Genomic DNA, 14,363 nt, shown 5'->3' on the forward strand with positions numbered 1-14,363 from the left:
ATTTTCTAATATGACTATTTTGCATAGATGCGGCTGAATTTCTCCGATGCAGCGTCGAATTTCCTCTTTTAAAGCATGAGTGGTTGTGGGCTTATTGGCATATACTTTAGACTTTAAATAACCCTAAAAAGAAGTCTAAAGGCGTTAAATCGCAAGATCTAGGGGGCCAATTCTGATCACCGAATCCAGAGATTTATTTATTGAAAACACATTTACATGACATTACAGTGTAAAACTAATGCGCCAGATCACACGACTAGGAATTTTCGAATCGTACCCGCCAAACTCTCATTACTTTGAAATATTGTTTAATAATAAAAACGCGTTGATCTTTCGTATAACCCGCCATTTTTACAAACCCTAAACCATGGAGACTATATAAAGGAGCCAAATCTCTATGTATGAAAAGTGTCCATCAAAAAACAGTAATTAGGCGGCGCCACCATACACCGAAATACTACCAAAAACAACCTACGTATTTTGGTCGGGTTATTTGTTGCCTTATATGGTTCATGTTATACTCATGTCCCAGAGCCTAACTAGCGCCACCGGAGAGATTAGGAACTATTATTTAAAGCTGAAAGCGGTCACTTTTGCAACAATTCTGCCATAAGAGATTGGCATCCTTTCTGTACCATCCATACCCTAAACATTCAGCTGTCAAATAGTTTTTTAAGGGTTGCCAGCACTAAAATACAAAAATGGCGCCAAATTGAAACCTTGCGTCCTTTTTGGGACATCCGTTATCTTACCTGGTAGGTGACAGGGAACCTCGGTCCGTGCGGGATAGACGGCTTCCACGACAACGTCAGTCTTCGGTCAGTCATACGAGAGATGATCGGCTTGTCGGCCAGCGGCATGGGAACGCCGGTCTTCTTCATCTTGTCGAAGTCTGAGTACTGGTCGGAGATGGGTTTCTTGCTCTGACGAGGCTCCAAGGCTGTTAACAGTACAACAAGAATAATTACACATTCTGGTGGTAGAGTTTTGCAGCTGGCAGTACACACTAACCTTGGCTTGTGCTGTCGGTGCTTGTGTGTTGAACTGAATTTTAGTTATATTTGATTTTTGTATATTTAATTTTTATAAGTGAGAACCTGTAATTGGCTCTGTAATTCTATTGTAGCTTTAAAAATGTTTATAGCTGTTGGTTTTCCATGTATGAAAAAAAAAAAAAAAAAAAAAATACGTAATTAAGGTATATATGTGTACAGTCACGTCTGAAAATATCTATACGAACAAAATCCCAATATGTATACACCTTATTGCTCATATTATTAAGGTGTGTTTTTGGCACTTTGTTATCCGTATCTATATTTTCAGACGTGACTGTACAGAACAGCATCTTCATATTTCTGGTGAATTCTTTCTAATGTTGGTACTCATGAATCAGCGGGCGCAGCATGGTTCCATTTTTATCGCCTGTCACAATGCCCGTCACTTTCGCACTTACATACTTGTTAGTACGTGACAGGCATGGACAAGTGATAAAAGTGCGACCGTGCTAACCCCCGAGACCTTTTTAATTTTAATATATAGTTGGTCAAGCAAATTTTTTCAGTAACTAAGAACAAAAAACCGACCCCAAATAATGGGAAAAAGACAAGGAGAAGAAGAACTAAGAACAAAAAAACTATACTCATCCTTTTCTTTTGGGTGCTAGTGTAAGACAAAGATAGTATGATTCTCTCTGTCTATGTTTGAAATGAGAGAGTCCTTTGACAAACTATACGTCCAACTCCTCATCATAAGGATTGACGATGCGACACATAGAGTTGGGGTGCCCCCTTCGCTTGATAAGTAATATCTAGCGAGTAAGTCCTGAGATTCTTTATGTAACAGTTTTGAATGATTTACGGTTAGTTTCACTAGACTTATATAAACTCCTTATTCCTTATGTAAACTGTGAGGAGTGATGACGGGGGACAAAATTGATAGTCAGCTTAGTATCCTTATGAGAATAATGTGATGATACCGCAAAGCCAAACTTACTGTCATAAGAGAGCGTGGCGGTACAAGACTCCTCTCCATGCGGGTTGAAGATGCGGCACTTGTAAGTGCCCACGTCGCTGGGGTCAATATCACTGATGTGCAGACGGAGTAGGCCCGTGGTTTCCTTATCCATACGGATGCGCTCGCAAGGGAACAGCTTTTCACCATTACGGAACCTGAAAGCAAATGTTTAGTTACTTTTGTAATCAGATTTTTTGTGGTTATAGGTGAAAATAATGCCATAGTACTGATATTTGATAGTTAGTTATGAAAACGGATGGGGGGGGGGGCGGTCCTGGTTCGGGGGGAGGGGGGGGCGTCGTGGTAGAATCATCGCGATCCCAGCAGAACGCCTCCCCAAACGGCATATTGTGGGAAACGCCGGTGTAGGTTTAGTAGGTTAGGCTCTTACCCCTCTTTCTCAATGAAAAGAGCCGGGAGGTGTCCCACATACCCCCCAAAATAGGCACTCCTCAGGCCAGGGGGACGATGCGTTACAGCATTCCTACACCGACAAAAAAAAGCTAACAGTTAAGCTCACCATTCGACGTCAGGATCTGGCGTGCCCGTGGCACAGGCAGTAAACTTGGCGCCCATGCCGCGGTATACTTCGCAGTCGCCGATCTTCTTTAAGAAAGCTGGTGGTTCAATCTTTTGCCTCTTGCCACTGTAAGTAAATAGTTATTGAAAATTATATTCAAGAACTGCTGGGGTGCAGGCAAAAACCTACTGCCTGGCAGCTACGAGATACAAGCTTTTTTAGTAACTGCCAACAAGCGTTGACAGTTACTTTAAAAAGCTGGTATCCCGTAACTTGTGCGGTGTACTTATTACATTGCGGGTCGAATTTTTTGTTTAAATATTCGCCCGTAGTGAATTTACAAACTGTAGAGGTAGCGCTAGCGGGCATCGCCATCTCGCTTCATGTGGTACTTCTCAAACTCATAGGACAGACTGTTAAAGGTAAAGGTACACTTACATCTTATCCACAACCTCTAAAGCCGCTTCACACGAAGCCTCTCCTTCCCTGTTCTTCGCAACACACTTGAACGTCCCGGTATCCCCAAGCTCCAGATTCCTCACATAGAGACAGCATGCGTCACCGTCTCGTTTTATGTGGTATTTCTCGGATTCGTATATAGGAGATCCGTTCTTGTACCAGGTGATTTCTGGGGCTGGTACGCCGGTCACGCGTGCGGGGAATTTCGCGTCGAAGGTTGGGAGCTGTGGAAGGAATGTGCGTGAGTTGTAGAATAAATACCAACCACATATATTTGGGTGTATTAACTTTTTCTTATTATGCGTTTCTTAGGTATTTTTTTCAAATACTAATTTTATTGTATTTAATAACCGACATAGATTATTGTGGTAGCTGTATACCTGTTATTTTAAGTAGGCAGGTGTAAACTATGCTATTTAACAAAATGTGTAGGTACCTACTATTTCTTTTAAAAAATACTGTATCGTGGCTGACGGGACTGAATAACAATAAAAATAGTTATCCGACGAGTTACCGAGTAAACTTTACCACAACTATTCAATAAACTTAGTAAAGAACGAGGTGATACCTAGGTCTTAAATTATTAAAATATTGAACATTCTATTGAAAATTTCAACAAGTTGAATAGATATAAAACAGGGAAAAAGAAATAATCTTCTGAGATAAGTTAAGTGACTGGAAAACATAGATTATATTTTCTATTTCTTGGCGTAAATTTAACGCCTTTGATCCCAATCTCCCAAAATCTTCTTTAAGTCTAGTAAGAGTCTTTGATGTTTTGGTTCATCCATTGAAATCTATCGTGTATCGTGTCCATAGGTACTTGAAGCTTTTTTATAAGTTTTATAACACTTACAACTTTGTGACTACTGTACAATTTGTTATTAAGTTCAAATAGATGATTCAGATATATATAAAGCTTTATAGTCAATTCGGCTTTAAATTCTAATTCAAAATACACGCTATTAATCTTGTATCATTTTGGTGGCTTCATAAGTGACGTTAAAAAATCGGCATAGACAATTTCAGTTGAGAACGTGTAATACGAATCTAAATTGACCACATCTTTTTTAGCTCAAATACCACCCAAACGCTACTATTACCTGAAAAACCAAAGACAAGCACTGTAATCCTCACCTGCTGCAAGTCAGTGAACTTCTGCGAGAACCTAGGCGGTTGGTACACCTTGCGGACATCAATCTTGCCTTGCGTGGTGTCTTCACCAAGAGGATTGACGAGTTTCACGGAGTACACGCCGGCGTCTGGGAGTTCCATGGGTGTGATCTCCAGGCCCACCTGAAGAAACAAGTTACAATTAAAAATATTAAAGTAGATACGGTTTTACTTTTGGTGACATGTTTCGGACTACTCGGGAGTCCTTCCTCAGGCACGAGTGTCTGCGGCAGCTCTACTCCGTGCACTACGTAATATGTCTCACGATAGTTTAAGTTACAATTAACAAACAAGTTAAAGGCTCTGTAGATGTAACTTTTTGTCTTCGACACGATCATCTATTTAGCTACGATTTCGATTTGATTTATTAGCGGCAATTGATATGACAACCTTTCCCATTTCTATCTCACTCTGTGTCTTTCAAATATAGCCTAACAAAATGTGTTGCACCTCGTCCCCTATAGGGTAGGGTTTCCTGCAAAAGACGGCCGCATATGTTGCATTTGGTCTTTATAGGGCACTCTAGTAGGTAGCTAGATCCAAGTAAGACTAATCTGTTCTAAATAACACCCAGCCAGCCCATCCCCGTTTCCCATCCTTGGTTTTAGAGGCGGTCCTTGGTATATACTATTCTGATTTCAGAGATGTGGTTCCCAAATCATGGGCGCGCTGATGCTCCAGATCCCTCGTTTGATTTAAAGGGTACTTTAAACTCACCCGTTCCCCGTCGCAAGTGAGCTGAATCTTCTCACTAGGCTTCAAAGGCGCACTGTTCTTAGTCCAAGTAACTAGGGTTGCCAACGAGATGCACATTAATGCTGCCCTCCTTAGGTCTAATATCAAGTACTGACCCGTTTCCATCATAAATGACCGATGATGCTCAAGGTATGTTTGGACAATAGGGAATTTTGGAGATAGACTAGTCTAAGGGGCCTTAGGGACTACATCTTAACTGACCCGTTTCCCGTCGCAAGTGAGCTGAATCCTTTCACTACGCTTCAAAGGCACACCATCCTTAGTCCACGTGACATCAGGAATAGGGTTGCCAACGAAGGGCGCGCTGATGCTGAAGGGCTGCCCTTCTTCGGCAGTCACGTCGCGCAGACCGTGAATGAATTGTGGGCGCTCTTGTGGGGACGAGTCGTCTTGACGGCCTGGATGAAAAATTATTATTGATTACGAAATCCAAAAAAAGAACCTTAACTGGTAACTGTCATTTATTTTTGTAAACCTGTGTTGTGTACAATAAAGTGATTACCTACAGATAAGTAAGTACTATGCTATAACAGGCATTTGAGATGCTGAAGAAAGGGCAAACATCGATCGGAGGAAATTGTCACAGGAGACTTCGGCATCTCATCTCGGGAGGTTTGAAGGAAATTTTGAAGTTTTTTCGCGTTTGAGGGTATATTAGGCTAAAGCCACTGTACGGACGGGTGGACAAGATCGTGCTACAAGCGACCTCTGCTAAAGAGCTCACACTTAACTAGCTAATACCGGTATTCGAAGGTTCTAGTAACTTACTGGCAACACTCAGTTTAGCGTTGCTCGCCGATTCTCCCTGATCGTTAACAGCGATAACACCATAATCGCCGCCATCTTCCGCGGTAGCCTTGTCGATTAACAAGGCGTGGGTGCCGTCAGGCTGGGCCACGATTTTGATGTGGGTGCCATCTGGGACGATCTCTTTGCCGTTGTGGGTCCTGAGAAAGAAGACAAGTACATTGATGAAACAGTAGGCGAAGTGAGAAAGACGTATGATAGACAAGGAATTGGAAAAGAACTCGCACAGAACAGACTGAGTGTGTAGGTTTAAGATCTGCTGAGGCAATGTTTATTTGATATCACTTACCATTTGATCGTTGGTGGCGGATGTCCGAGTACTTTCACTTCCATTCTTACAGGGAAGCCCTCAATAACCTTCGCCGGTTGCAACTCCGCGATAAACGCTGGCTTCTTCTCCTTTTGTGCAACCTTAAAAGAAGAATGAATGACCCATTAAAAGTAGAAGAGGACAATTATTTAAAATATTCTGTAAGGTACACACTTTACGGCGAATATTAGTTACAAATGGAGGTCGATTCTAAAGTGCATAACTTGATAAGTTCAGCTCTGCTGTAAGAGGCACCCTTAAACCTGGAGAATGTGATGATTGGAAGAATAGGTTCACGTCTAAGTAAAAATCTTTAAAATCTACTGCTTTAGTTCGTGCACAAATCCATCCACAATCTATAGTAGAAAAAAAAAAAAAAAAACATAAACCAGAGCTCAAACCCAGGAAACTCAGGAAATTTTAGGACCCGTTTTGTGAAGTTTTAATTTAATTTATTTTACCAATAACGTTTCCAATACCGATAGACAATGGAACCTATCACTTAAAGACTTCCTTGCATCCATGCCCAATGCCGATTTTTTAAAAGTTCATCAAAATTCGCCGTATTCACAATCACCAGGACTTCTGGTAGTTCTGGCGGTCTTACTTACCACCAGAAACACAACATTAAATATGGCAAAGTTGCAGGCATCAGTAAAAGATGCCTATGGTACCTCAACTACCGCCTTGGAACTGATCTCCCCAAAAATGTTGGTGACAGTTAGGCTGTAGATGCCAGCATCTTGTAACTCGCAGCTGTCAGCTACAACCAGACCGATAATACCGTGATTCTGCCCAATTTTACCCTGCAGGGTGAAGTTTGCTGATCAAGTACCCATCCAAAAAAAAGTTGGGTTAAAATTTTGGTAAGTACTTATAAAAAAATTCAAACGCCTTCTTGATTTCACTAGCGCGACGATACGACTTGTACTGCCATTTGAAGATCAACCTTTTAATTGCATCAATATCGAGGTTGATAAGGAGTAACTGTAAGAGTACTAGCAGATGCCAACAATTTTAGGCTCGGAACTGTCTTCAACCAGCCTGATGACTTATTGCCCTTATCTCAGTTCAGTTGCTTCTATAAGATATTTTCTTCTACGGTATTTGATGGTTTGATTTGATGGTGACAGTATATTCAGGCCCATAAGGAGGTAGTATATGACCAATCCACTAAAGGATAGAGCAGGAGACGTATGTGTTACCCTTGATACCGCTTTAGTAGTTTCTCCAGGTGCTTACCTCAACCTTGGCCTTTGAGCTGATGTCTCTAAGCTTATTGGTGTCAGTGAGACTGTATCCAGACTCCAGCAGCTGTCTATGACCAACATAATCACACACCAGAGGAAATGTATCTCTTGTTATAGATAGATCGGAAGACCATTATTGTCACTTCAGTTTATAGAACCTTATTTATGCTTACCTCAACCTTGGCCTTGAAACTGATGTCTCCAAGATTGTTAGTGACAGTCAAGCTGTGTAGACTAGCGTCTTCACCTTCAGGCTTGAAGCTGTGTATGGGCAATCCAATCACACACCAGACTGATTAAGTTTCTTTCGGCGTACCGATCCGTAGATCAAGAGACCTATATCTGGCGCCATTGTCACCAGTTTTTTAAGGGTGCTTACCTCGACCTTGGCCTTGGAACTGATGTCTCCAAGCTTGTTAGTGACAGTGAGGCTGTAAACTCCAGCATCTTCAGGCTTGCAGCTGTCAACGACCAATCCGATAATGCCTCCTGGCTGGTTGATGAAGTTGATCGCTTGAGATGGGCGGATCGGGTGACCTGAAACCACGACAATGAATCCACTTGATGAAAAAGTTAACATTGAGATGAAAGATTTTTGGACATACATTTTAGTCTTACTCTCACTCAGGGGTCGGAAACCGGTATTTGCTCCATACAAAAATACCGGTTTTCGTTCTTTTGTTTATAATTTCGTTTTTAATGGGACGTTTTAATAATGCAAAATTGTTTCCTAAAAACATGATTCAGTCCTACGTAATGAGCATAAAAAAATTCAAAATATTGGGCTATTTCGGGGTTTTTAAAAAATACCGGTTCCGAGCCCTGCTCTCACTAGACGGTTGGTGAGAAGGCGGTTACAAATATTAATCGCCTACTCCCCCAGTAGGGCCTGTGGGATGGGGATCCACAATATAGGGCCTCACACGTCTTTTCCTCCCTCTGCCTAGCAGAGGGAGTTACGGGAGGAGCGAGTCCCACATACCACCCCCCAATGGGCTTCCCCAGCCCGGGGGTGAGATGCGTAAATGCATTAACCCCTGCGTTAAAAAGTCTTACTCTCACTGGGGTAATATTACTTTATACCTATGTAAAGAATACTTTTACTTGGCCATTCAAGAATCTAGACCGTCACCTGAATAGCTCTTTAGATTTTTCTAAAACAATTAGCTGGCAAATTTTTGATCGAAGCTGTATTTTTGAAGCCAAGCCAATAGAATATCATCAGCCCTCAATTAGTTCCTAGCACTTTGTTAAAATAGTGGCTTTCGTATGCGATATGCTGATTTAATAATGTTTCTACTAGGAATATAATACTAACCATCCTTGAACCATTTGACTTCGGGTGCAGGGAAGGCCATGACACACGCCTCCAGTTTTAGTGGCTGCCCGACCACTGCCTTAACATCTTCCAATTCTTTGCTGAAAGATGGCTTGCGAGGGGTGGCTGTAACAAATAAGGTACGACAGTTTAACAAGCTGTAAATCCTTCAAACTCTAATTTTATAAACATGAAAGTTTGCGTGTGTTCGTTCCTGATGATATAAGTTTTTCGATGACATTTGGTTCACAGATAAATTATGATCTGGAAAAGGACCATGCTTATTTTTTGTTCTCGAATTCTGTTCTGGAATGTACGAGAGTACGGAGGGGGAGGGCGTGAAGCCAATTTGAACACTTTACTTCAAATTTTTTGTGTTAATTTTAAATATAAACGAACCAATAGAAAACTTTATTACACGTCACTCACGTTGGTAATTTAGGCCAAATACTACTAACAAATATCAATTTGTTATAAAGATCAAGAGCAGGTAACACCTTCAGGTCCACGCCCAGAACCATAACTGCCCGTGTCAAGTCTCGTGGGAATTTAAGCTTGATTTTATACAAAGAGTACACCTATTCGCTTTGCACATGGTTAAAATGCTAAAGTACAAAAGAGAGGTAAAAGTACACAGAAGAAAGGTATATAAGATGACTTACGATTTACTGCAACGGCACATAGAGAAGAGTCGTCTCCATTACGATTAGTGATCACTAGCTTATAGGCTCCGCAATCTGAAGGGGTCACTTGTTCGATGGTCAGTTTGACCGTGCCGTCGGGTAGGGCCACTTGCTTCACGCGCGAGTCTGAGGGAGACAGCTCGATACCATCTTTGAACCTGAAAAGAAAATAAAACAAAAATACTAATTAATTTAAGCCTTAATCAACAACTCTTACTATGGAACCCCGAAAACGCGAATGAAAATATCTGCACAACCTACAAATTCACCTCCCGTAGTAGTTTTAGTCCGACATAACAAAATGACATTGCTGGAGCTTATTTATTTGTATTTTCAAACATTAACATACAGCAACAAGATGATCAACTAAAATAGTTTTTGTTAAAATCATCCCGCAACGAATTTCGATCAGCTCATTAGATAAGGACGGATCCGATAGGAACATCAAATTTGTGTTTCCAGTCTGTGTGCGAACTCGGGAGCGGACTGTGCGAGGGAGATAACTGCATTTCTAAAATAACTCACCATTTAGCAGTGGGAATAGGGCTGCCATCCAGCTTGGCCTTGAGTTCTAGAGGCTCGCCTTCATCCACGTCCTTCTGCCTTTCCAGTCTGTGTGCGAACCCTGCCGCAGACTGTGCGAGGGAGATGGGAGCTTCGCAGAACGCTTCGCCTGCCAAGCTTACGGCGCGAACTTTGTACTGGATGTAGAAAAACAAACGATGAAGAAAAAGAAATGGTTTTCATCAGTAGGTATGTACTAATAATTATCGGTAGACCACATCTCATTACAAGAAAATTTACGAATGATCAATTCATGTGTAGACGTAGGCACCAAATACGTCAAAACAAAAGGACAGACGAAAGACCAACGGTTTAAGACCTTACACTTCTCTTTGGAGCCCCATTCATAATTTATAGTTTAACTTGTATTGTAATACAAACTGAAGCCAGTGGCAAGTTTTCTCAGGATGTTTTTACCGAACCAGTAAATATTAAATGTTATTATGCAAGAAGTTTCATACAACAACTCCCAAGAAACCACCACGGTCTGGTCATTCCGTTGTTTGGGAAATCTCATTGTTCCTTAGTTACCACTGTCATAATATTATAACTTAAAGTATACTCGTAGCCTAGTGAATTATCTATTCTTACCTTCCCAGAATCACTAGAATCAAAGTCCTTAATCTCTAGCTCGCTATCCACTTGTCCCCCAACCTCCGTCGTGATCTTATGCCTCTCATCATTCTTGATCTCCTGTCCGTCTTTGAACCAGTGGACTTCGGGCTTGGGCACGCCATCGCAGCGCACCTTGAGAGTCACGGTTTCGTGGTCTTTGACTGTTTGCTTTTGGAGGGGCTTGGTGAAGATAGGCTCTCCGGCTGGATAGTGATAAATTAATTATTTGGTAGATAGTAAGGTGTCTTACTAAAACCAATGAAGCTACTAGAAGCGATTGATTATCGCGAAAAAAAATCGACTGCTTAGTTCCAGCAAGGACTTTTTCTAAGAGAAAATATTTACTCTCGATGAAAATTTAATTTAGTTATTTAGTTATAGGTTAGTCTTAAGTATATTGTACGTCCGTGATGGACAAACTGTTGAATCCTAAATGTATTATTGCCAACATCTCTGTACACAGTTATACAATAAATATTATCTTATCTTATCTTAAAAAATCTCTCATCGCTACTCATTTATAGTTACTCGCTTATTGTTATATCATCACGTCACGGGTTGGTAATGTGCATAAAACATAGCGTAAAAAGCGCCAACTTTAGTTTCGTACGCTACTTCTTTATTAGAGTGTGTATATCATCTTTTGGTAAAATTGGATAGTAAATAAAGAATATCTTTATAAAGAATATCCGATTCGACTTCATGGGATACATGTGATTCTATATAAATCTACCGGTTAGCTAATGTAATATTAAGATGCTTACTGTGCACAGTAAGGGTAGCGTGCGCGGCTGTCTCTCCGAACTCGTTGGTAGCAGTCAACGTGTATTTACCGCCATCGGCCACTCCAACCTAAACAAATAATTACAGTTTTAATATCCTCCTCCTCCTTGCATCGGTTTCCTCATCACTGGGGGTCGTGGTCACTTCTAAGGAGCAGCTTCTCTTGGACAATTTCTGTCTGTCGCCGAGTGTAGAGCGTTAGTTTTAATATAACTTGAAACTATTAGATATGTGGTGGTGAGAACGAATGGAAGGAACCAGCTGAACAAAAACGATGATGAATGTGTTGTGTAGAGTAAAAGAAAAGAGGAGTGCAATTCAGTATACTATTAGGCACTATTGAAAAGAGAAGCAGAAAAAATACTGAAGAAGGAGAAAACAAAAGCGGTATAGACAAATGCAGCTAGGGGTCAACCTACCAAAAGTCCAAGAACTGGCTTTGAAAAAGAATAGACTAGAAAATATATCAAAAAATGATAGATCTGAAGTTGTTGATAATAATAATCACTCGACAGGAATGTAAATAATCAGTACTCTGAATATAATTTACTACGTTAGTGTCACTAGATAAGCTTAGCGTAACTACGACTGATATAAATTAACCTGACTGTAAATGACTGACTTTCAGTATAATCGAAAATCAGATATAAGGAAGTAAAAGAAAATGTTGACCTTCTTGATGGTGAGCTGGAAGTTCTCGGTGAAACGATCTTCAACGATATCGATGTTCTTCACGGACGGCAGGATTACGACTCCATCTTTACTCCTGTACTTATTCAATGAGTAAACAGAATTAGAAAACTTTGAGTAAGTCCTAAGATTTACGTAATATAATTAAAATATTTTTTTATGTATAAACATAAATTACTATATATAAAGACTAACTAAAACTAGACTTTAATTGACTATAAAGTCAATCTCGTAATAATAAGATCTACATTCTTTTTTTGAATGTTATTTACCAGTAAAATGTATACGTAAATACTCGTAGTCAAATTTCCTCACCATTTGACCTCAGCAATGGGATTAGCATGGATGCAAGCAACGAATGTGATCTGCTCGTAGGGCGTAGTAGTAATGTCCTTGAGACCCTCAATCTCAGGGCGCAGCAAGATGTCCAGACGCGCTGAGCTCTCACCAACGCCGTACTGGTTTTTAGCTTGGATGGTGTAGACGCCGGTGTCGGAGTGGCGACCTGGGGAGGATAATTTGATCGATAAGTAGATGAAGTCAACGGAGAGATAATGGATTTCACCCAAATAAAACATTTAACAGAATTCAAATCAGTTACACAAACCACAATATTCAAACTGGGCAAGGAACAATGAACCATTCCATTCAATAAAATTTAGCAAACATTTAAATGGTGGCAGACGGTTTGGTGCAACCAACCGACCCTTATTCTGCAAGGCTAAAAGTTTCTTTCTTGCTGAATGATCAGAAAAGACTTGAAGAAACCCAATGTTACGATAAAAACTATTAACAACTATTAGGTATACAATACTAACCAGTGGGTATAGAAAGAGTGAACGTGCACTCCTTCAGTCCATGCTCTATTTCCTTCGCATCAGCGGTCGTTACCACTGTAGCATCAGGGGTAAGTTCCACGCCGTTCAACAGCCAGGACACATGAGGTTGTGGATCGGCTGTGCAGACAGCCTTCATGGTAACTGGTTCGCGTTGCATCACACGCTGGGCTTCGAGGGGCGTGGTGAAGATCGGCTTGCGGAATTCACTGACAGCTGTATAAAGTAACACTGGGATTTAAATCACGTCAATTTAGTCACGAGTAGGTAATAGTACACTAACGGTGGCTGATAAGTAAAGAATGATTGATATCTTTTTTAATGTCAAATACCCTCCAATCTGCCATGAAATTATATGATTTTTTAATTAACTTAATTCCACAATATTAGAAATTAAGTTCTACTGTAGCAAAAAAGCCCGATCGTCCAATAATATTTTCGAATACAAGTTTCTTATGAAGATTTTTTTTTTTTGAAGAATTTTACTAAGGTCCATATTCTATATAGTACTTACAAGCAACAGATAATTCAGCCTTCAGAACCTTCTTGCCAACGTCGTTGCTAATCTCACACTGCCATTTGCCACCATCGGACATGAGTAGATTGTCGAACTCGAGTTTGTAGACGTCCCCTTCGTTGGAGATGTGGACTCGCTTGCAGGGCTTGACTTCTTTGCCGTCGTGGAGCCAACGCACTGATGTCAAAAGTTTTATAAGTATGCGGTTGCATGGCCCATGTAACGACAACAATTTATTGAATGAAATCTATTTAATTTTATCAATAACTCAATTTAAAGATCTATCTATAAATTGCAAGGGATTTAAATTATCATGTGCAATGAGCTATAAAGACTTCTCAATATCTCTGTATATGAATTAGTTTATATAGAGATGGCGGGTAGGTATTTATGCAGTTAACTTATGTAGATTTAGCTAAATGCAGGAAAATTGCTAATAATCCTACTTTTAAGGAAGATATCACATTTAAAAGTCTGATGAGACGAAAAGATCTAAATCAAAAACGAATCATATGACTGTATAATAATATGCGTTTGATCGCGTATAACTCAGAAGGTACAGTTTGGCAAAAAAATAAAGAAATATAAATCTTACCAGTAGGTTTGGGTACTCCGATGGCCGTGATTGAATAGGTCAGAGGGAGAGACTCGTACACGCTCTGGTCTTTGAAGTTGCTATCTTTGACTATGGGGGGCGCTGAAAAACAGAATAATAAGTATTAGATGATGTAGTGAAGGTTTGGAGTAGAGGGGATGTGTTTGAAAATGTTTTAAATGTAGAAGAATCAAGTAAGATATAATTTCAAATCAATTAAGGATAAAATTGAGTCGCATGAGACTTTTTAATTAACTAAAGATAAAACTGAATTTAATGTATCAAATTTGAATGACAAAATTCAAGTACAAAAGTACATGAGATTCATGACAGATTTCAAAAAGATTTCAAACAAGATCAAAAAATTAAAGAAACTATAACAGGGGGTAATATGTTACAAAGTTAAAAAGAACGCTGAAAATAAACATTGAAATAATTTGTACAATAGCCTATAGCAGTTTAATATGATAAAAA

The 14,363-nt window shown here is 40.0% G+C and overlaps 1 protein-coding gene across 7 annotated transcripts in view; it reads right to left on the bottom strand.

The window, feature by feature from the left end:
- LOC134756132 (obscurin) overlaps positions 1–14,363 on the bottom strand; it is a 159,874-nt gene that overhangs the window by 15,826 nt on the left and 129,685 nt on the right. For all 7 annotated transcript variants that reach the window (XM_063692954.1, XM_063692953.1, XM_063692952.1 and 4 more), the window contains 19 exons: positions 13,890–13,991; positions 13,292–13,471; positions 12,760–12,993; positions 12,257–12,446; positions 11,924–12,017; positions 11,233–11,320; positions 10,445–10,671; positions 9,815–9,990; positions 9,269–9,447; positions 8,607–8,732; positions 7,668–7,825; positions 6,018–6,139; positions 5,690–5,868; positions 5,123–5,319; positions 4,130–4,288; positions 2,972–3,216; positions 2,534–2,659; positions 1,993–2,168; positions 753–940 (listed from right to left, as the gene is read on the bottom strand). In XM_063692954.1, coding sequence (XP_063549024.1) covers positions 753–940; positions 1,993–2,168; positions 2,534–2,659; positions 2,972–3,216; positions 4,130–4,288; positions 5,123–5,319; positions 5,690–5,868; positions 6,018–6,139; positions 7,668–7,825; positions 8,607–8,732; positions 9,269–9,447; positions 9,815–9,990; positions 10,445–10,671; positions 11,233–11,320; positions 11,924–12,017; positions 12,257–12,446; positions 12,760–12,993; positions 13,292–13,471; positions 13,890–13,991 — 3,146 coding nt within the window. The remainder of the gene's footprint in view (positions 1–752; positions 941–1,992; positions 2,169–2,533; positions 2,660–2,971; positions 3,217–4,129; positions 4,289–5,122; positions 5,320–5,689; positions 5,869–6,017; positions 6,140–7,667; positions 7,826–8,606; positions 8,733–9,268; positions 9,448–9,814; positions 9,991–10,444; positions 10,672–11,232; positions 11,321–11,923; positions 12,018–12,256; positions 12,447–12,759; positions 12,994–13,291; positions 13,472–13,889; positions 13,992–14,363) is intronic.

Source organism: Cydia strobilella, chromosome 3 (genome assembly GCF_947568885.1).
Source record: "Cydia strobilella chromosome 3, ilCydStro3.1, whole genome shotgun sequence".
Taxonomy (NCBI): domain Eukaryota; kingdom Metazoa; phylum Arthropoda; class Insecta; order Lepidoptera; family Tortricidae; genus Cydia; species Cydia strobilella.